Here is a 23,200-nt window from a genome sequence, read left to right on the forward strand (position 1 = left end):
GGGGGAGGTTTTGGTGGAGGGAGGGTAATGGGTGGGGCCACATTTACAGTGCATCTTAAAATGGGTACAGGCGAAACTTACTAAATGCAGAATACTGGGCGGCGCCTGTGGCTCAGTGAGTAGGGCGTCGGCCCCATATACCGAGGGTGGCGGGTTCAAACCCGGCCCCGGCTAAACTGCAATCAAAAAATAGCCGGGCGTTGTGGCGGGTGCCTGTAGTCCCAGCTACTCGGGAGGCTGAGGCAGGAGAATCGCTTAAGCCCAGGAGTTGGAGGTTGCTGTGAGCTGTGTGAGGCCACGGCACTCTACCGAGGGCAATAAAGTGAAACTCTGTCTCTACAAAAAAAATAAATAAATAAAAAATAAATAAATGCAGAATACAAATGCCTACATACATTAACTAAGAAAATGCCATGAAGGCTACGTTGAACAGTTTGATGAGAATATTTCAGATTGTATGAAACCCGCAGATTGTACCCCTTGATTGCACTAATGTATACACAGCTATGACTTAACAATAAAAAATAAATAAATTAAAAAAAAAAAAACATCAGTAGAGCTGTTATCTTTAGGAATTAAACACAAATACTAGATCTTTCAGGGATGTTGGCTCTAGCAGCACTATTTATTATATTATTAGAAGGGTTTAGCAGCCATCTCAAAGAGAATAAATAAGAGGGACAGGCTAGTAAGAATAGGAAAGGGGTAAATGAACAAAAGGGAAGGCAGCAGCTTAAAAAACACAAACTCTCCTCTTAGAAGTCCCTGGACTGTCAGTGTGACACAACACAAATGAATAACACCCACTCAGTCCATTTGCATTGAACTGAGGGACCCAAGATGGCTAACACCAGCAAGCACTCCGGCAAGGAGAAACAAGGGTGTGATCCATAAAAGGCCCTAAAGCCGCAGCTTATGATTGCATTGTTCTTGAGAAAGACATTGTCCCATTTTCACATGAACCAGTCAGAAAGAGGAAAAGAAAGTGAAAGCAAAGTGGCAATGGAAAGATATCCCACAGGTCTGTCCCTTTGATCTGACCACGGGCATCCAAGGCTAGTCCTTTGACACCTGTTGTTCACTTTAGGATGAGCAGATGTCCTCTTCCCCTTGCTGGGGTTAGGGAGATGGGATCAGTAGCCTGTGTAATCTCTACTTTTTATGAGGCAGAGTCTCACTCCATCTCCCTGGGTAGAGTGCCCAGGTGTCACAGCTCACAGCAACCTCAAACTCTTGGACTCAAGTGATCCTCTTGCCTCAGCCTCCTGTATAGCTGGAACTACAGGTGCCCTGATTGGTTTTTGAAATCTTCTTCACAGATTCCTCACAAATGCTTCATAGAGCGGCCTCCATGTTTCCTTACACAGGGCACCATTTGTTGGTGCAACACAATGGAAATGAAAAACACCTACTCGGTCAATTTGCATTGAACTGAGGGAACCAGGGAGGCCAACGCCAGCAAGCACTCTGCAAGAAGAAACAGGGGTATGGCCCTCTCCAACATCCCCCCTGGCTTTTATTGCAATCTCAGGTATGAGAAAATACAGTACAGTGACAAGTTTCAAAGAGAGAGTAAAGGTTAAAGAAACAAGTAAATTTTGGGTGGCGCCTGTGGCTCAAGGAGTAGGGTGCCGGTCTCATATGCCGGAGGTGGCAGGTTCATACCCAGCCCCAGCAAAAAAAAAAAAAAAAAAAGTAAATTTTTCTTTTTACTGCACTACTGACTCCTAACATATCCTATTTATGGCACTTTTGTCTTTCCTTAATCTGTCACTGCTAACATGACTTGGAGCTGAGAGAGTGTGCTGTGCCTAGTGAGTACTGTTTTTGATATTCATGGCCAGCAGTGATTCTTGGATTTTGCCCAGACCACTCTGTCCCTAGCACCTAACTCTTTTAACCCTATACTCTATCCTACATTAGACCATAGTCAGTAATTATTTCAAACACATAGTTCAGAGAGAGGTATTTTCTGGCTTTACCCTACCCCATATGACTCAGCCAGTGATAAAACTTGGTCATAGCAAGGACTAGACCAGCTGAGTCATTGTGTGGATCTTTTGATGGCAGATGAAGTTGCAGTGGTGATTAAAGCTTTTCCCACATTCAGTGCGCTGGTGAGGTCGTTCCCCTGTGTGGCTTCTCTGATGCTCGATGAGAAATGAACTCCGACTGTAGCTCTTACTGCACTGGCTGCATTGATAGGGTTTTTCTCCCTTGTGGATTCTCTGATGCTGGATAAGACCTGCACTCTGACTGAAGGCCTTTCCACAGTCCTTACAGTGGTACTGTTTCTGTATATTGTGGATTCTTCGGTGATTAAAAAGACCACAACTCCGACTGAAGGTTTTCCCACAGTCATTACATTCATAAGGTCTTTCTCCTGTGTGAATCCTTTGATGCTGAATAAGACCTGAGCTATGAGCAAAAACCTTCCCACATTCACCACATCTGTGGTGCCTCTCTCTTAAGGGGTTTCCCCACTGCCTCTCTATCAGACCTTTATGTTCACCAGGTTCACGTTGGGGATCCTGGTGTGATATCTCCCAGGTCTGTTCATGAAACATTTTCCCATGTGGTTCTACCTTCTTAGGACAGTCTTTCTTTAGCAACAACCCTCTGTCCTCAGTCTTGATCATTTCATCTGAAACAAAAAAAGACTAGGTAAATGTCATTTATTCTCTGAGCCTGTGAGAAGGTGACTATGTCCACAAAAATTCAGTATAGAATGGGACAGAAGTCAGAAACAGAAGGGCTATTTTGGTAACACCTTCCCCTAGGTAATGAGAGAAGTATGCCCTCTTTGACAAAATGTAGCTCGGTCTGTCCCTATGTGGACTTGGCGTGGGAGAATTTTCTTCACAGGAAGGGAAGGGTAAAGATCAGTGTGGCTTCTCTAGAGTTTACCTTCAGAACTCTATCTCTTTTTGAGGTAAGAAGCCTCAAAGTGACCCTTTCCAAAAAAAAGTTACTTCACATATTTATCCATTTATTCATTTTCGAAATAAGTATTAAGCTTCTACTCTTCTGGGTACTTCAGGCAATGCAGTAGTCCCCCTCTTATCTGTGGTTTTCTGCAGTTTCAGTTACCCATGTTCAACTATCTTCCAAAATATTAACTGATAAAAAAATTAGAAAAGAATGAAATAATGTCTTTTGCAGCAATTTGGATGGAACTGGAGAACATTATCTTAAGTGAAGTACCTCAGAAATGTAAAAACAAATACCATGTACAAACGAGGGCAAACAATGGGATTCATATACACAGACATGTAGTAGTGCAAAGGATTCTGGAAACTAAGAAAGGAGGAGGGATAAAAACTTACCTATTGGGTACAATGTACACTACTCTGGTGATAGACACACTAAAACCCTGACTTCAGCATTATACAATTCATGCAAGTAACAAAAAACTTGTATTCCCTTAATATTTTGAAATGGAAAAAAAAAATTAAACGGAAGATTCTAGAAATAATTCCTGATTTTAAACTGTGCACCCTTCTGAGTAGTATGATGAAACCTCATGCTTCCATTCCCATCCCACCCACAATGTGAACCCTTCTTTTGTCCAGCATATCTATAGTGTATACATTGCATGCCTGTTACTTAGCAGCCATACTGGTTATCAGATTGACTGTCACAGTGATCACAGTGCTTGTCTTCAAGTATCCCTTGTTTTACTTAATAATGGCCCCAAAGTACAAGAGTAGTGATGCTGGAATATTGTTATAATTCTTCTATTTTATTATTGTTGTTAATTTTTTACTATGCCTAATTTATAAATTAAACTTTATCGTAAGTATGTTTGTATAGGAAGAAACATAGTATATATAGAGTTTGGTATTATCCTAGGTTTCAGGCATCCACTGGGGTTCTTATTTCCCGAAGATATCTGCAGATAAGGGAAGACTACTTATACTATGACTTTCTGGGGTTTTTTTGAGACAGAGTCTCACCCTGTTGCCACAGGCTAGAGTGCCCTGGTGTCAGCCTAGCTCACAGCAACTTCAAACTCCTAGATTCAAGTGATCTTCCTCCTGCCTTAGGCTCCTCAGTAGTTGGGATTACAAGTGCTCACCACAACGCCTGGCCATAGTAGAAACCAAGTTTCACTCTCACTCTGGCTGGTCTTGAACTCCTGAGCTCAAGGGATGCTCCCACCTGAGCTTCCTGAAGTTCTAGGATTTACAGGCATGAAAACACTATACTCAGCAGGGAAAATGACTTTCAAATCCTTGACTGTCAAATGCATAAATCCAAAGTGCATTCCCATCACAAGGCTTTTGCCCTAGAGCTTAACTCTTTGTGAAAAGCTCTGACCTCAAATAATAACATGATTCACTTTCTCATTTTCTCCAAGTCTTTGCTCATCCCTCCCCTTCTTAATAAGGTCAATTTTAATTCATTTCTTTAATTCCATAATCGATATGCCTTATGTATAGCACTCTTAATCTTCCTTATCCTGTTCTATTTTTGCTTTATTCCATTGCACTCCTCACTTTCTAACATATTGTATCATCTCAATTTTTTATTATTGTCTTCCTCTTGGTAAAAATCTAACCTCCATGAGAACAAGATCTTTCTGTTTTATTCCCTGTTTTATCATCCCTGGCACATAGTAGTTGCTCAAAAAATATCTGTTGAATGAATGAATGAATAAAAAGGAATAGACTGAAAGTATGGCCTCAACTGACTGGACAAGGGACTAGCATCTGAGGCAAAAACTGACTCATAGGACTGGTTTATACTGGATGATGTCCAGCCAATCCAATCAGACTTTGTGTGGGGGATTCCGGGATAAAAATAGAAAGAAACAGACCCAAACTGTCTAAACACTGGCAAGCAGCTGCTGTCGTATCCTTAGGATGTCTCATGTGTGATTTCGCCTTGCAACCCAGAAAAGGCACAAGAAAAACCGACCCTGACTTGTATTTTTCCTCACACATCACAACAGGTACCTCTTAGGACTCCTCTGTCATTAGGCCATGGTTTTCCTTTTAGCTGGGGGATAAACAGAAAATTTGGAAAACAGAAATTTGGAAAACAGAAATTTGTCTGCAGAGAAGAAACAGGCCAAACGTGGTATCAGTACTACCATTATGCCCAAACTTTGTATTAAATCTGAACTGTATATGGGAACGAAGTAGAATATAAAAACTAAGACATTTTCCACTTTTTTTTTTTTTTGACAGAGGGTCTTGCTCTGTCACTCAGGTTGGGATGCAGTGGCATGATCACAGCTCACTATAACCTCAAACTCCTGAGTTCAAGTTGTCCTCCTTGTTAGAAAGAACTATAGGTGGATATCACCATGCCTTACTAACTTTATAATTTTTTTTGTAGACACACAGTCTTGCTATGTTGCCCAGGCTGATTTCAAACCCTAGGCCTCGAGCATCCTCCCCTGTTGGCCTAGGAATACAGGTGAGTCAATACCCAGCCTCCACTTTTGAATAACTACCGTTTACACAAACTTCATGACTTATGAAGTACTTTTATATATTTATCAAACTGGCAAAGCTCTCTGATATTATCATCTCACCTCTTAGAAACCTGTGGGGTTAAAAACAGGTATGTGTATATAGAAAAAATCTGGAAAATACATAGCAAAATTGACAAAGAGTAGTTACCCTTAGGGAATAGGATTTCGAGAACTTTTATTTTTCACCATATAAACTTCTGTCTTATTTGGATTTTTTATAATCAGCATGAACTTATAAAGAAACAGGGTATAAAGTAACTTAAATATTATTGCTTGGCTAAAAAGTTGAAGAGCTGCAACATATATTTGGTCCTTATTATCTTGAATAGTTACTATCTTGCCTTATAATAGTGGCTTTTCCTGAATTTCTAATACACACCTATAGTGATGTCCTACAGGGAGAACTCTCCAATTTGTAGATGCCCTCTAAGTACTCACCTGTAGCCTCACTGGATGCTTAATAAATATTTTTTGAATGAATAAACCAATAGATGGATGGATGGATAGGTGGATAAACTTAGATGTGCTTTTGGGAAAAGGAGGTTCTTAATGTTCTCAACAGAGTTCTAGATGTGGTTTGGAAGAGAGAAGAAAGGAGTAAATTGCTGGAGAATGAAAAGTTCAAGTTCATACGAAAAGAAAGAAGAAAAAAACAAAGGAACTGACTGGATAGATGCTCATAAAGGAAGAAAATGAAACCAGAAGGAATTTTAACCTGACGAGGTTATGGGACCAGAGGAAGGTCTGCTGTGTGCATGGAATTTACTCAATACATACACTTTAATTTAAGCTGAAGTCAAATTAATTTTCAGTTTAAATGAAGAGATATGTTTCATGTAATAGAAATCCAAGATAACTATATGATTGCTAGGGCAGATGAAATAAATAGAGGCTAAAGGCAGAGAGGGAAAGGGAAGTTGTGGCTTTAATACAATGGGGGGTGGGGATTATGTGAAACTGAAAACAGGGGAACCCTGCTGTCAGAAGGTTAACAAAATGTCAGTAAGAAGCTATGATGTTATATGTGGTAAATTAGCGGCTAGAGCCAATTCTTGCAAGGCAAGCCAAAATGGGAAGTCAGCTGACTCAGCCCCAAGTGGCCAGCAGTCTATCTGCAAGAGTGGGCACTACAATGAAGACTACAAACAAGGAAATGCCAAAGTCTAAGTCCACTGGATTCTCCCATACAATCTGCTGCCTACTAAGCCTATCACATATGTTTCTACCCAAATTGGCAAGGGTGACATTGGTGATTTTTGATAAGAACAGCTACCATGTATGAATCATAATGCATGCCAAATCCTTTTCATAAATTGTATTTGATGCTCACAAGTTTCTGAGGTATATACTTGTTATGGATTAAATTGTGTTCCCTCAGAATTTATATGTTGAAGGAATACAATTTATATGTTTCAGTCCCAACGTGAAATATTTGGAGATAGGGTCTTTTGAGAGGTAATAAAGGTTAAATGAGGTCATTAAGGGGGATCTCAATATGATAGCACTGGTGTCCTTTTATGAAAAAGGGACACTAGAATGCTCTCTTTCTCACTTTGTACTCAAACAGAGGAAAGGCTACGTGAGGACAGAGGAAAACAACAGCTGTCCACAACACAGGAATAGAGGCCTCACCAGAAACCAAACCCAAAAGCACCTTAACCTTCGAATTATAGTCTTTAGAAATGTGAAAAATAAATTTTCTGTTGTTAAAGCCACCCAGGCTATGGTATTCTGTTATGACAGTTCAAGTAGACAAATCCAATACTAGTATCAACCACCTTTTGTAGATGAGGGAACTGAAGTCAAGTGGTTAAGTAACCTGCCCAATACAAGCAGGCCATGATCTGAACCTGTATCTGTCAAACCTTCAAGCCCATTCTCTAAAACTTCTCCACAGTGATTCCTGACAGCCTTCATAATGGACCATGTGCCAGAAATCCTAAGGATGGTACACAGGGGAAGATCGCATGCAAGGGAAGGGGACAAAAATGAACACCATAGGCATTCAGAAGCTCTGAGCATTGCTGCTATCTGGTAAGGAGTGTTTGGATCCCCTGGGGGGTTTTTTGATTGTTTTCACTTGACCAGGTGAGACATGTTCAACATCAAACAAAACCTGTCCCTTACCTGTCTCTCCAATAGGATGAACTTCCTGAGCAGGGTCACCTTTGAACTGAGGTTCCTTATGCTGTGACTGAAGGCTCAATGATGTCTGCTCTCTTAAAGACACTATCTCTTTAGAAAGGATTTCTTGTCTGTGTATGCGAGCTACCATCTGGGGACAAAGACACAAGATTTGACTTCTGAAGAAATTAACTGTCTGAAAAAACACTTCCCAGAAAGAAGGAAGCATGAGGTAGGATATTTTATTATCAGTATTAAGGGGGTACTATATCCACAAGGGTGGCCACTGCTACCCTAGCTAATTTCCCTTCCTACCTCATGTTGTGGTTCATCAAGCTCTCTCTCCAGATCCTCCAGCAAAATCACAGCTTCTTCCCCACTCTCTGGACGATGTTCTTTCACCCAGCCTTGGAGCTCGTTGGGTAGGATGAACAGGAACTGCTCCAGCACCAACAGATCCAAAATCTGCTCCTTTGTGCTCACATGTGGTCTCAACCACTGGTAGCAAAGATCCTGGAGCTGCGTAAGAGCTTCTCTTGGTCCAGGGGTCTCCTGGTAGCAGAGCTGCCGAAAGTGCCTTCGGAAGATTTCCCTTGCCAGTGGATTACTGCACTTTAGTCTGTATTCCTGTTTTTTAAGGTGATTTTCTGCCTCCACTTTCACAGTCAGATGCTCTTCCCATACCTCAGGAGCATGAACATCCGGGGATAAAACCTCTTTTAAGTCTGTATTCATCTTGACTTTGAATAGCTTTAAAGGTAACCTCTAGCTGAATAATGCTTCAAGACACACTTGGAGACTGCTGCCTAAGCAGTAAAAATAATTATTTACACAGAAACACAACAATAGTTGATAACAGAAATTGATAATGTAAGAAACTGTCATAGACGCTAAAGCTAGTCACTGAAAGGAAAGTGACTCAGTGACCAAATGATAGAAATAATGGAAAAATATATGCTCATAATGTGCAAGGAGCATATTTTCAATAAAACCTGGATTTTATTCTAGTTCTAAAATTTACGAATTGTATGACTTTGTGTCAATTTTTAATCTTTCAATCTCAGTTTCTCTATGTGGAAAAAAACAAATTGTAGGATAGAACATAAGGTTAAAAGTGCTAGGCACTAAGGACAGAATAATCTGGGAAAAAGTCAAGAATCACTGCTGACCATGAGTGATTTCATGAGTACTGAAAACAATATTCAGTAGACACAGCATACTGTCCCAGCCTTACAGCCACATATTAGCAGTGATAAGATTAAAAAGTAACAGTGCAGTAAACAGAATGTTAGTTCAATTATGCAGTTAAGGAGAAACTACTTGTTTTTATCCTTGACTCTCTCTTTGAAGCATTCCACTGTGCTATATTTTCTCATACCTGAGGTTTCAATAAAAGACACTGAGGAACAAGTGTTTCACCCTTGTTTCTCCTTATGTAGTGCTTGCTGGTGTTGGTCTCCCTCCCAAGATCCTTCGGTTCAATGCAAATGGACTGAATAGGTGTTATTCATTTATGTTGAGTGGCACTGACAATAAATAATTCCCTAAGAGTTCATGGAAGAAAAAGGCCATGAATTAGGGACCACATAGATTACTCAGAAAATCTGTGTAAAATATTTGGACTTACTGTATAAAAGTCAAATTAGAGAAAGAATAAATGGAAATATGTTCCTGTCAACTAAATAAATGAACCAACATTAATGGAAGTCTTTCCTTGAGTTTTCTCAAAGTAATCTTTAAAAAAAAAACCATTTAAGATAGGAAAGCTTTGGTGGATTCCAAGTCCTGTGAGCTTTCCAAACTGCCCTATTGCTTCCTAAGAGTAATAGTAAACACTGCACAACAGTCTCCAATACGCTTTCAGACACAAAGCCATACTTAATTCTCATAATTACCTTCTGAGATTTTACAATCATTATTATTCATTTGATAAAAGGAAGCAGGGATCATATTCTTTGTAAAGACAATCCTAAGAGACTAAAGAAGCCCAAGAGAGACGTTTTCTGCAGACTCAATGCCTGGGCCCAGGAGGCCTGGGTGTCTCCAAATGTCAGAATCCCAGCCCAATAGGTGAATTCCAGCTTGTCAGGCCCTGTGGCAGACATTCTGGGAATGTGAATGCGGGAGTGAAGGGTGCGAAGGGGGGGCGAGGAAGCCCAGAGTATGCGTCTTTAATATGCTCCTCAATGAGTTGTATGCACTGTAAGGTTTGAGAATCAAGGAACTAAAGGAAGAGGAATCGCAAACTGTTACATTCTGCACTTGTTCCAGTCCATTCAATGCCCCTTAATTTTCCTTTAGAACCTAAAGGTGAGAAGGACTCTCCTTGACAAAGACTGCAAAATATTTTCCTATTTGTACCTAACCTCCTCTCTCAGGCGTTTCCTTCCCTGAGTCCTAAGCCTGTTCTTATTACCCTGGTGGCCTTAAACCTCGCAGTCCTCCCACAACTCTCTCCCGGGCAAAGTCTCCGCCGGGCACAGACCACTGCCCCCTCCGCTTGCCTCAACCTACCAGCCACTAAGGTTCACTTTTCTTAACCCTCCTCCCCACCATCCCGGGTCCCAGAGGCGGACTCACGAGATCCGGACCAGCCGAGCAGGTAGAGCCTCCTACCGCCTCAGAGCGCTAGGAGGGAGCCGGAACTGTGGCCGGCCGGAAAGATGCCAGCCCCTCCACACGAGCGGACGGTGTAGAGGCACTTCCGGGCCGGTCTAGGATCCCGCGACTCAGTGTCCTGCGCCGACGGTTTCTGGGATTCACCCCCTAATTTCCTGCCATTCGGTTCTTTTTGAGCAGCGACTCACAATATCGCTTGGGGCGGGAGTTGGAGGGCATGGTGAGGGGGCCACATGCAGGTTTTAAACCGAAAACATTGATGAAACGTAGATCGTTAGCTATTGAAAATGCTCGTTTTTACCCAGCTGCTCGGGAGGCTGAGGCAAGAGAATCGCGTAAGCCCAAGAGTTAGAGGTTGCTGTGAGCCGTGTGACGCCACGGCACTCTACCGAGGGCGGTACAGTCAGACTCTGTCTCTACAAAAAAAAAAAGAAAATGCTCGTTTTTAAAACATTTTGTAAATTAATCGATTATCATGATTAAGAAGAAAAAATTCAGACAGTTTCAAGATTAATAACGTAACAGGTGATACCTCACCTGACCTTAGATCCACTCCCTGAAGCAGCCACTATCACTGTTAGCTTGGAATTCATATTTATCATTCTGATCTCTCTCTCTCTCTCTCTCACACACATCTACCTTTATCTCCTCCCTCCACTTGTTTTTAATGTTTTCACTTACTGATGTCATTATCTATCATGTTGGTCATGTTGGTCTAAGTGCTGCATAATCTACGTGGGTATAAATCACATGTACCACAATTTATTTGTCCAGTCCCTACATATTCTTTATAAGGATGTCTTCTTCACTCTCTTCCTCCTTGTTTTCTTCCGGAGGCTTCTCCCTTTCTATTTTTTTGCTATAAAAGTTGTCTGGATTTTTTTGCAATAATTCAAAATCTGAAACAAATTAAATAAGATTTATTACAAAAGAGCATAAGTACTGTTAGTCATTCATCAATTTTTTCATGTCAACCGGAATGATCATATTGCATAGCTTAAACTATGTTTTGTTTTGTTTCAACAGAATCTTATTTATTTTATTACAGCAATAAGAAAATATCTTATGTTAACGGAGGTTCCATGATGTGTTTTAACTGCAAAACTGTAGCTCTGTAAATTTCTTTAGTTGTTTCCTAAACCCAGCCTTTGTAGGGCCTTAAATAAACCCAACCTTCATAATTTACCTCAATTTCCTCCAAATATCTAATACATATGTAATCATTAACAGTAACAGCAACAGCATGAAGAAAATTTGCTCAAAATTCTTTCATATTTATACCATATTGACTTGCAAAGCCCTCATTACAAACTTTCCTAACAAACTGTAAAATGAGAGTGAATGTTCAACTTGTCTTAGACTTGAGGAGACTGTTGAAATATGTTATTCTCTTCTGTTTGGGGTGCCCATCTGTGACAAACACAGTTTTCATATTTGTAGGAAATTTCTTAAATGTCTCTCTGTCAGTTGTCTAAGCTCCAGACTAACATCTCTGATTGCCTCCTTGCTATCCTTTTTGTGTCACAGATACATCAAACATTAAATTACCAGTAATTTATATTTTCCACCAGAGTTCTTGTCTTGAATTTCCCATTTCTATGACTGGCCCATCCACTACTCAGTCAAGTCAGAAGTCCAAGAGTCATCGTAGATTCCCCTCTCCCTCTTGTTCCACAGCTGTTCCCTACGTTGTCAGTTTTACTTCCTGAGCTTCTCACAAGCATCTCTCCACCTTTCCACCATTATTACCCTTTTATTAATTCTGACCTTTGTAATTTCAAGTGTGTGGTATTACAGAAATCTTATAGAAAGGGGGCAATTATTGCACACTGATGAATAGCATGAGTTTTGATGCTAGAGAATCCTAGCTCTGTCACTTACTAGCTTTGTAATTCTTAAATAACTCACTTAATCTTCCTGTGCTTTTGTTTTCTTTAAAATGGGGATGACAATACACTGGGTAGTTGGGAACCCTAAAAGAATAAATAGGAGAATACATAAAACAGGAGAAAAAATGGAAACCCTTAGAATAGCACTGTTACCCCTCCATGTCCTTGGGATCCATATCTGCTGATTCAACCAGCTGAGGATAGAAAATATTCAAAAAGGACCAGGTGCAGTGGCTCATGCCTGTAATCCTAGCATCTGGTAGGTGGAGGTGGGTGGATTGCCTTAGCTTATGGGTTCAAGACCAGCCTGAGCAAACACAAGACCTCATCTCTAAAAAAGTAGCTGGGCGTTGTGGTGGGCACCTGTAGTCCCAGCTATTTGGGAGGCTGAGGCAAGATAATCACTTGAGCCCAAGAGTTTGAGGTTGCTGTGAGCTATGACGCCATGGCACTCTACCCAGCTTGAGACTCTGTATCAAAAAAAAAAAAAAAAAGAAAGAAAGAAAGAAAAGAAAAGAAAAAAAGAAAAAGAAAATATTCAAAGAAATAAAAATAAATACCAATATAACAATTTTAAAAAAGAATCACACAGTATAGCATTTGAGTCCAGTTTCTAGTTTCTTTCACTTGGCATGCTGCTTTTGAGATTCATTTATGTCGTTGTATCTGTAGTTTGTTCTTTATATTGCTGAGTATATATAACCCGTTGCATGGTTGTACTACGATTTACATATCCATTCATCAGGTGATAGACATTTGAGTTGTTGCCAGTTTCAGGCAATTATAAAGCTGCTGTAACCATTCATGTACAAGTGGACATATTTTCATTTTTCTTGAGTAAATATCTAAGAGGAGGAGTGTTGGATCATAAAAGTAAGTACATGCTTAACTTCATAAGAAACCTCCAAACTGCTTCTTCAAAATGTCTGTACCAGTTTTGTATTCTCTTTGACAGCCTCTGGGAGTTCCAATTGTTCCATAACCTCATCAACACTTTGTACTATCAGGTATTAAATTTTTATATTTTTGCCATTCTAATAGCATGTGTAGCGCTCACGGACGTGTGGAACCATTGACGAGGGTTGCTAGATTTTATTGTGGTTTTAATTTAAACTTTCCTGATAACCACTGATATTGAATTTTTTTTTCATGTGTTTATTTGCTGTCTGTATATCATCTTTGTTGAAATGTAAATTCAAATCATTTCCCCAATTTTATGGGTGGAATGAGATTGTTTTTCTATTCCTGAGTTGTAAAAGATCTTTACATACATTTTCTCAGAATCTGATGTTCTTTCATTTTTACTAGCAGTGCTTTTCAAAGAATGGAATTTTTAAATTTTGAAGTTACTTACATATGTCAATTTTTCTTTTATAGCGTATGTTTCTATATCCTACTTCGAAAATCCTTGCCTAACTTGAAGTCATAAGGATTTTCTCTGAAATTTTCTTTTTGAAATTTTCAAGTTTTAAGTATATAGTGTGAAGTAATATTCATCCCTTTTTTTGCACATGGCTGCTGTCTAATTGTTACACAATCATTTGTTGAAAAGTGAAAGATTCCTTTCCCCTTTAGAGGATTCACTGAATCGCCCTGACAGTGACGTTTTTTGTTTGTTTGTCTTTAAGAGATGAGATCTTGCTCTGTAGGCCAAGGTGGACAGTGGCATTATCATAGATGACTGCAGCATCAAACTCCTGGACTAAAGTGGCCTTCCTGCCTTCCTGCTCCAGAGTAGCTGGGACTACAAGTTCAGGCCACCCTACCCACCCAGTCTATTTTTGAAGTCCAATATGTACTTTTAAAGTGTGATAAAGGATTCTCCAGTTTGCTTTCCCACCAGAAGTATGTGACTTTACATCTGAATCCCAGTTCATTTGGTTTATTGACTCTTCTCCACCAGGAACAGATCCAGGGCCCTGCGCTCCAGTTTTCCTTGCTGTGGGGCAAACCTACATCTTCTTAGTTTGATGAACTGATGTCACACTACATACTGGTAGCAGACAGCAAAAGAACTGTTTCCCTCAGAACCTCAGGATGCAATCAGTTTATTTCACACCCCAGGCATTATAGGGCAGCTGCTCTGTTGGGTAAGGATTTGTATCACCCGCTTTGAATCTAGAGATGTGCATCCAACTCCAAATTGAATCTGGAGGAATTTGAATCTACTTTTGCTTTACCTCTCCAATAACTGTCCATGTCTCTTTTCTTTTTAATTTCTCTTTTCTAAGTAAAACTCCTTTCTAGCTTAATAATTTATTTAGTTCCAAGAAGAGAGAAAGTTATATTTCAAAAACGAAGGCGTTCTCTTTTCTGTGACCCAAATTAGGCTGAACCAGGAGAACTCAGAACTGGACGCTGTCCTTAGGAAGTTTACAAACTTCTCAGAAGCTAGACGGAAAGGGCGGGATCGTAATCTTTTCTGAGAAGGAGGCACACATCTACCAGTTTGGAGGAAAGGAGCCGCCCGGTCCCTCTACCCGCTTCTCTCCCTATCCGGTCTCTGTGCCCTGAGGTCCGCTCACGGACGTGTGGAACCGTCGACTAGGGTTGCTAGATTTGTATGTAAAATTATGTTCGTTCAGGCCATGTGGGCACAGTAGCTCATGCCAGTAATCCTAGCACCCTGTTAGGCTGAGGTGGGAGGATCGCTTGAGCTCGGGAGTTCAAGATTAAGCGCGACTTCACTTGTACAAAAATAGAAAAATTAGCTGGGAGTGGGGTGGGTGCTGGAATCCCAGCTACCAGGTAGGTGCAGGTAGGAAGAGTTTGAGGTTGCTGTTAGGTAGGCTAACGCCAGGGCACTCTAGCCTGGGCAACACAGTGAGAATTTGTTTTTTAAAAAAATTATGTCATGGCTCAGCGCCTGTGGCTCAAGCGGCTAAGGCGCCAGCCACATACACCTTTGGGTTCGAATCCAACCGGGCCCGCCAAACAATGACGGCTGCAACTAAAAAATAGCCGGGCGTTGTGGTGGGCGCCTGTAGTCCCAGCTATTTGGGAGGCGGAGGCAGGAGACTCGCTTGAACTCAGGAGTTGGAGGTTGCTGTGAGCTGTGACGTTACGGCACTCTACCCAGGGTGACAGCTTGAGGCTCTGTCTCAAAATAAATAAATAATTTTTAAAAATTATGTTATGTTCGTTCTTTATCTAAAATTAAAATCTTGAGTCTTCTATATCTTATTTGACAATCCTACCGCCGATCTCGGGGTGGGGGAACAATTTCTTCACTGTGAGGCACGTGTCCCACGTAACTTCCCACCTCTCCGAGCCAGAGACTAGTTCCCAAAAGGGACAGGAAACGTTCTTTGAAAAAGTAAAACCCTGTCTAAATGGAAGGAAAGGAAATCTGCTGTGATTGAAAAAGAAAACAGAAACAAAATCCATGACTCTATCTGCAAAATTAACAGGAAACATTGTTTTCCCCAAGATCACGCTGCAGCTCTAAAATGTCACAATTCCCTCCCCCAACCCGCTTTCAGTGATTGCCACCTTATCAGTCTTACACCCGCTTCTATACACCTATCTATTACCGAAGATACCCTCTCCTCTGGACAGTGCCCAATTCCTATTTAATCCCTGCTGCTCCTAATCCCACCTCACAAAACAGCAACCAACCCAGAGCCAATGCCAACTTTTTCTGGAGCCTCCTCAGAATCCATTTTCAGGAAGAAATCCTTATTCCTAACTGGAAATGTTCTAATGTATCCTCCCTCCCTCCCTCTTTTCTTTCTTCTCTACCCTCCTCTCCTCTTCCCTCTCCCCTCTCCTCTCCCCTCTTCTCCTCTCTTCTCTCTCTCTTTTTTTGGACAAGGGTCTCACTCTGTTTCCCTGGCACAGCTCACTGCAACCTCAAATTTCCGAGATCTTCCTGGATAGTTTTTCTATTTTTGTAGAAGGGGGTAGGGACTAGGGTGTGAGTTTTTGCTTTTGTTAGGGCAGTTCTTAAACTCCTGACTTCAAGCAATCCTCTCACCTTGGCCTCCCAGAGTGTTAGGATTAGAGGTGTGAGCCAACGGGAAGGCCCTAGTGTAACCTTTTAAGATCTGCTACATCTCAACCTAAACAGACACTCTCTCTTCCGTGTCAAAGATAGGCATACTTAGACACGGTTGCATTTAAAGTAAGCATTAACATAATAGATGAAAATTGCGGTAGAGATAAAATTAATCTAGAAATGCCTTAAATAATCCACGAAGTTCCATACGTGTAATTTAGTGTATATAACTCTATATGATTTTATCAGTTTTAAAAAATTGTGTCTATAGCCCTCAATAAAATCTTCACTTGTTTCCTCAATGGGGAATTCTGTGAAGCAAAATTTGGTGTGGGAATGAATGAAACAGGAATCGAATAAACTAACAAATTAATTAGCACTATAAATGCTACTGAGGAAGCAGAAAACAGGAAAGATAAAAGGGAATTACTCAAATGGCTGATTAGTAAGGAATTAATTTAAGCACTTAATTAATTACGCACTTTATTTGGTAAGTGCTTACCCATCTCTTGGAACAAAAGGGAGACATTAACTTACCGACGAGGATGGGATTCGAACCCATGCGTGCAGAGCACAATGGATTAGCAGTCCATCGCCTTAACCACTCGGCCACCTCGTCAGTCGGGGACCGAAGGCTTTCAGAATCTTCCTCCCTATAGGGCTCCTTGACGTTTTCTAGAGGTATAATGGAATCGCTTTTTCCAGGTTTAATTCCCATAACCACAATTTAAGTCAGGTGTCTTAATTAAAGCACATTTCACAACTACCACAAAAGACGAAAGTTATTTAGAATGGTGAAATTACTTGGCAAATACCCACTAACAGGTTGAACCAGTGCCTGGCACACCTCATTAGAAGCAAGTCAACCTTGTCTTGTTGACGCGGCTCCAGCCCGCAGCCCCCGTGTCCCCTAGAGACATAATACGCTCTCTGACCTTTGCGGAGCCCCTTTCTGTCACGTGTGTCCTGCATTGCAGAGTGCTAGGACTGCAGGTGTGAACCACTCCGGCCTGGAGTTTGCTTTAAATACAGGAGGGAAAAGGTTGCAGGTACCGAAAAAAATGAGACTGGCAAAATACTGCTAATTCTTGCATTTGGGTGATGGATATATAAAACTTCGTTATACCTTTTTTTCTACTTTTTGTGTTTAAAATGTCAATAAAAAAAAAGATAAAATGTTTGACTTTGTTGCATTGCACAGGTATGACAGATTTTGTCCCTGCATAGGACAAATTAATTCACAGGAGGAATTAATAAAATAGGCAGGGAGAAGATCAGTAGATAAGAAAATACGTATATAACTCTGCTGATAAGAAAAGCTGACGGAGAGGCTTAATATTCTTTTTGCTGAAAATTCCTTGTCGACAACCTAAAAAAAACTGGAAAGATGAAACTAACAAATTGAAAAACATCGCAATCTCTGGAGTTCAACTGCGTAGGAAGTGCTCACTGGTCAGAAGGTCCAAGTCCATACCACAAGCCCAAGACAGGTCCTTTTCACAAAGCCCCCAAACTCTACACGTCGGCCTTGACTTCATCCCTGAAAAAGCCCACGAATTGGAGGAGTAAATTGGAGGCGACGCCACTAAACCTGACATGCTCCCTGCAGAGGCAAGGGCAGGGGCAGGTTGAAGGAAGGGACCTCTTTGTAGCTTTATATAATTCCTGGCTTCCAACTCCCAAAATCCCTTACAGCTGAGCGATAAAAACGCGGGCAAATACCTACCGACATTGCCGGACACGGCAAATAGCGCGGACGCTGCCGAGAGGTCTCCCAAGCGCTTTTGTCGCTTTAATTCGTGGAGTTCCAGAACCACACTTCGGGAGTAGGTGCTTTTATTTTTCTGCCTGTCCAAGGTCACATGGCAAACCGTGGCCAAACTGAGGGTTTTACTCCGGCAATCTGTCTCCACTGTCTATGCTCATAATTAGGCAGCATTTCAGACGCGAGAATTTGAAATTAATTTTCCCCCAAACTCAAGGGAGACACAGTCGAATCTGAGTGGGTTATTTAAAGTTGAGGAGAGGGAGGGAGTGAAAAACGGTATCAAAAGAATAAAAGAACCCAATTCGTCAAATACCAAACCAAAAGCTGTGAGACGAAATCTGTGCATTGTGCTTAGTTAAGGCGCTCTCTCCACTTCTCTGGTGGCTTTCGAAGGACAAGTTAAGTTAATACTGTAATTAGCTCAAAGAGCTATGACACGCCCCTTCCCCTGGTCACAGTCTCCACCATCATCTTAACTCCTGACCCTGTTTGAAGCCTTGAGGGAGTCGGGAATCAAGTCCTGTCCACCCTCTCCTCTCCTAGCGAATTACGTTTCTCTGGACCTACGGGAAAAAAGTCAAGAAAGATAACTGATGAACTATAGGGAATTTCGGCGGTCGTGACACCGTTAATGCCATTCTTGAACCTGCTTTGACGCGAGCCTGAGTTTCTGCAATTATCAGTCGATAGTGTAAGATCCCAGGAAAGCTGCCCCTTTTCAAAATACCCTTGGATTCTTTCTGTGGAAAAACAAACTATTAGTAGAGGAATTGAAATTTCTGAAATATTCAAAGCCATAGGAGTGAGGGGGGATGGAAAGGAGGGTGACCAGACAGAAGTTCCAACATTTTTGTGTTAAGCAATAGCTTGAGGCTCAAAAAAAGAAAGAAAGAAAGAAAAAAAAGAAAAGAAAAAGAAAGAAAGAATGAATGAATTGGATCCTAGCAGGGCCGTAACTTTCCAGCCACTCATGTGATAACTGGTAGATGCCAAATTAACTTTTGGACGTTCCCAAGACCACAGATGACTTTCCCAAATTGCCCTCTTCCTCTGTTGCAAGGGAGCAGTTAGAGGTAAAATCTAGTGGGGAATGTAGCTGACAGATTCTCTCTCCAGAAACGCCAATGAACCAAATACAGAAAGTGCTTTGTGTAATTGGTCTAGCGCTGGGGTGCTCCTTGGGCACTGAATGAACCTTAGTATTAAGACTTCCCTCCAGTCTGCCAAATGAAGCCCATTCTGTGGTTGAAGTAATTGCTTTCCCATACGCTCCAATGTATTGTGCTCACTTGTTATTTTGTTTCTTTATTTTAAAAACTGCTGGCTAGGGCAGGGGCTTACTCATGCAAGCCCAAAACCCAGGGAGGCAGAGGTTGGAGGACTGTGTGAGGATAGGAGTTCAAGACCAGCCTTGGCAACATAGTGAGACCCCTACCACTGCAAAAAATAAAAATTTAGCAACATGTGGTAGTCTGTACCTTAATTCCCAGCTACCAAGGAGGCTGAGGCTGGAGGATGACCTGAGCTCAGAAGTTTGAGGCTGCAATGGGCTGCAATGTATCACACTTCTGCACTTCAGCCTGGGCTACAGAGTAAGACCCTGTCTTTAAAAACAACAGAAAATATGTTACCTAAAAAAGAAAGAAATAAAAAAAGAAAGAAACTTACAGGCTGGGCACCTGTAGCACAGTGGTTACTGTGCTGGCCACATGCACCAAGGCTGGCGGGTTCCAACTCAGCACCGGCCAGCTAAACAAAAATGACAACTGCAACAACAACAACAACAAAATAGCTGGGCATTGTGGCCGGTGCCTGTAGTCCCTGCTACTTGGGAGGCTGAGGCAAGAGAACCACTTAAGCCCAAGAGTTAGAGGTTGCTGTGAACTGTGACGCCACAGCACTCTACTGAAAGTGACATAGTGAGACTCTCTCAAAACAAATCTACAAACATTTCTAAAATTTTTTCCTTAACATCACTTTTAAGAGAATATAAAACTTTCATATCTCTAGAACTAAAGAATACAAATATATAAAAATTTATTTTCTCTTTCCATTTTCTGGAAGTGTCTAGTTAGTTGCTCTTGGTGAGGTTCTTTGGAATAGTTTAGAAGATTTTACTATGGATCAGGCTGTTCCTTATCAAAACTTGAGCTTTAAACAATTGGGCTTCTTATTCTTTTAACCTCTTTTTTTCTCTTCTCTCCTTTCCACATTAACACAAGCCAACACTAATATAGTATAATGTCAACCAAGGAAGTGATCCAGGATTTCTTTTTCCAGTTAAGGATCAAGTGGAAAGATTTGTGGGGTGTGCATATTGATAAAGAAAGCAGATAGCATGCTTCCCACATACTTGATTTCTCTCTCATGTGCTATTATAGACTAATAATAGTACTTTTTTTTTTTTGCAGTTTTTGGCTGGGGCTGGGTTTGAACCTGCCACCTCCAGCATATGAAGCTGGAGCCCTACTCCTTTGAGCCACAGGCGCCACCCAATAGTACTACTTTTTAAAGTTAATGAATGTTCTTTTTAGCAGCAATTTCAGGTTCACACAAAATTTTAGAGGAAGGCAAGGAGATTTCCCATATATCCTCTGTCCCAACACACATACAATCTCTTGCATTACTAGCATCCACCACCAGAATGTTATATTTGTTACAATCAATGAAACTTCCTCAATGCATCATTATCACCCAAAGTCCATAGTTTACATTGGCATTCACTCTAGGTGTTGTACATTTTATGCATTTTGACAAATGTGTAATGACATGTATCTGTCATTATAGAACGATAAAGAATAGTTTAACTGCCCTAAAAATCATCTGTGCTCTAAATATTTATCCCTTCTTTTCCCTTAACCCCTGATACTTCTGCTGTGTTCAGGGTTTTGCCCTTTCCAGAATGTCACATAGTTGGAATTATACAGTATTTTCATATTGGCTTCTTTAACTTAGTAATATGCATTTAAGCGTTCTCCATGTCTTTTCACAGCCTGATACCTCATTTTTTAGCACCAAATAATATTTCATTGTCTAGAATATTGCTTTTTATCCACGCATCTACTAAAGGACATGTCAGTTGCTTCAAAGTTTTGAAAATTATGAATAAAACTTCTATGAAGATCTGTGTGCATGTTTTTGCATGGACATAATTTTTTTTTATGACTAGTCAAGTGCAGTAGTGAGAAGTGGGGAAAGAGTAAAACAAAGAATTCAATCTATAACTGATTGGACCAACAGATGAGATAACTCAACTACCTTCAAATCAGCCAATGGATGTAAGTTTTGAGCAGAAACCAAAGAGGGTGAATTGCTGGCTCATATGATAAAAATATGCTTAGTTTTATGAGAAATTGTCAAACTGCCTTCAAAATTGAATGTACTATTTATTTTGCATTCCACCATCAATAAACATTCCTCTAGGCAGGTGCAGTGGCTCACACCTGTAATCCTAGCTCTTTGGGATTGCTTGAGCTCAGGAGAATAGCCTGAGCAAAACCAAGACCCTCTCTACTAAATATAGAAAAATTAGCTAGGCATTGTGGCAGGTGCCTGTAGTCTCAGCTACTGGGAAAGTTGAGGCATGAGAATTGCTTGACCCCAGGAATTTGAGGTTGCTGTGAACTATGACTACATGGCATTCTAGCCAGGGTGACAGAGAGAGACTGAGTATCAAAAAAAGAAAAAAAAACACCGTTTCTATTATTGGTATTAGCACTATTCTGGATTGTGGCCATTGTTAATAGGTGTATAGTGGTATCTCATTGCTGTTTAACTTTTTGTGACTTTAATTGAGCATTTTATGATTCTATTTTCTCTCTTTTCTTAAAATATCAATTATGCTTCTTCATTTCCTTGCCCTAGAGTTTGCAATATACATTTGCAATGAATCCAAATATATTTTTCATTTTTAATTTTTTTTATTAAATCATAACTGTGTACATCAATGCATTCATGAGGGTCAGTGTTTGATATACAATGTGAAATGTCTACATTGAACCTACTAACACATCCATCACCTCACTTACTTATTTGTTGTGGTAAGACAATTATACTCTTTTCTTAATAGTTTTGAAATGTACAATTGCATCATGCACATTAGGTGAGGTCTCCCCCAATACCCTCCCTCCTCCTACTTCTCTCCTCCCCTTCCCTCTCTCTCCTCTTCCCTTCTACTTTCTGGACTATAGCTGTTTTAGCATTCGTATGAATGTGTAGGTGATTATATATTGATTTCATAGTAGTATTGAGTACATTGGATACTTTTTTCCCCATTCTTGAGGTACTTTACTATGAAGAATATGTTCCAGCTCCATCCAGGTAAACATAAAAGATGTGAATGAAGTCTCCATCTTTTTATGGCTGCATAGTATTCCATAATGTACATATACCACAACTTCTTAATCCATTCATGGGTCAATGGGCACTTGGGCTGTTTCCATGTCTTGGCAATTATGAACTGGGCTGCAATAAACATTCTGGTGCAAATGTCTTTGTTGTAAAATGATTTTTGATCATCTGCGTATATACCTACTAGAGGAATTGCAGGATCAGAATGGTAGGTCTACTTTTAGTTTCTTGAGTATTCTCCAAACTTCTTTTCAACCATAAAATTATTTTCTTTGCTACTTCGTAGGTGTAATTTTGCTACTGTTATGAATCATAATGTAAATATCTGACATATATATATCCTGGCAGGATATATTTTCATTGTTACAAATAGGTCGCCACCAACAGGTTGAGAACCGCTGTCTAGAGAGTGAATGTGGTTATTTGTTTTTCCATTCCTGATATAGACATATAGATATGGATATGGACATAGATACAGATGACCCAAACACATATCACTATCTTTAGTTAATGCAGTAGAGAAATTTTAAAGTCATGAATTGTCACTATTCAACTTTGCTAGATTATAGAAATTATTTCACAAAGAAATTATCCTTAGTTAACACATCCACTAGCAATGTATGAGATAAATCAATCCACACCTTTTCTAATAAATGGTGTTTAATTTTTCACCACTAACATATGTGAACATTTTTTGTCATCTTAATGTTTTCCATTATACATGGGGCCCATAAAGTTACGGTGACATTATTGACTGAGATATCTACCAACTTAGAAATGTAATAACTGTACAGATGTAGACCAGAAAGGCTTTGGCAACAAGATCTAGGGCTTACAAAATAACCCTTTCCAATAGCCAGTTGCTTATTCCAAGGGCTCTTAGATGGACTATGTACGTGGTCCTCTCCCCCAAAGTCTGCCATTACGTTGCTGGCCAACACATCACGTTACGAGGACAACCTTCCTTTCTT

At 40.5% G+C, this 23,200-nt stretch overlaps 1 protein-coding gene and 1 non-coding gene across 2 annotated transcripts; both read right to left on the bottom strand.

The window, feature by feature from the left end:
• Positions 1-365: 365 nt before the first annotated feature.
• ZSCAN9 (zinc finger and SCAN domain containing 9) lies at positions 366-10,219 on the bottom strand. The gene is given in 6 exon segments (XM_053603479.1): positions 366-2,644; positions 4,959-5,025; positions 5,027-5,055; positions 7,610-7,757; positions 7,922-8,408; positions 10,187-10,219. Coding segments are annotated over 5 exon segments (1,278 nt in total). The 5' UTR covers positions 8,342-8,408; positions 10,187-10,219; the 3' UTR covers positions 366-2,030.
• Positions 10,220-16,648: 6,429 nt separating this feature from the next.
• On the bottom strand, positions 16,649-16,730 carry TRNAS-GCU (transfer RNA serine (anticodon GCU)). Its single transcript has one exon. It is a non-coding gene; the product is annotated as a tRNA-Ser (tRNA).
• Positions 16,731-23,200: the final 6,470 nt, after the last annotated feature.

The sequence above is a fragment of the Nycticebus coucang genome, chromosome 9, assembly GCF_027406575.1.
Source record: "Nycticebus coucang isolate mNycCou1 chromosome 9, mNycCou1.pri, whole genome shotgun sequence".
NCBI lineage: Eukaryota > Metazoa > Chordata > Mammalia > Primates > Lorisidae > Nycticebus > Nycticebus coucang.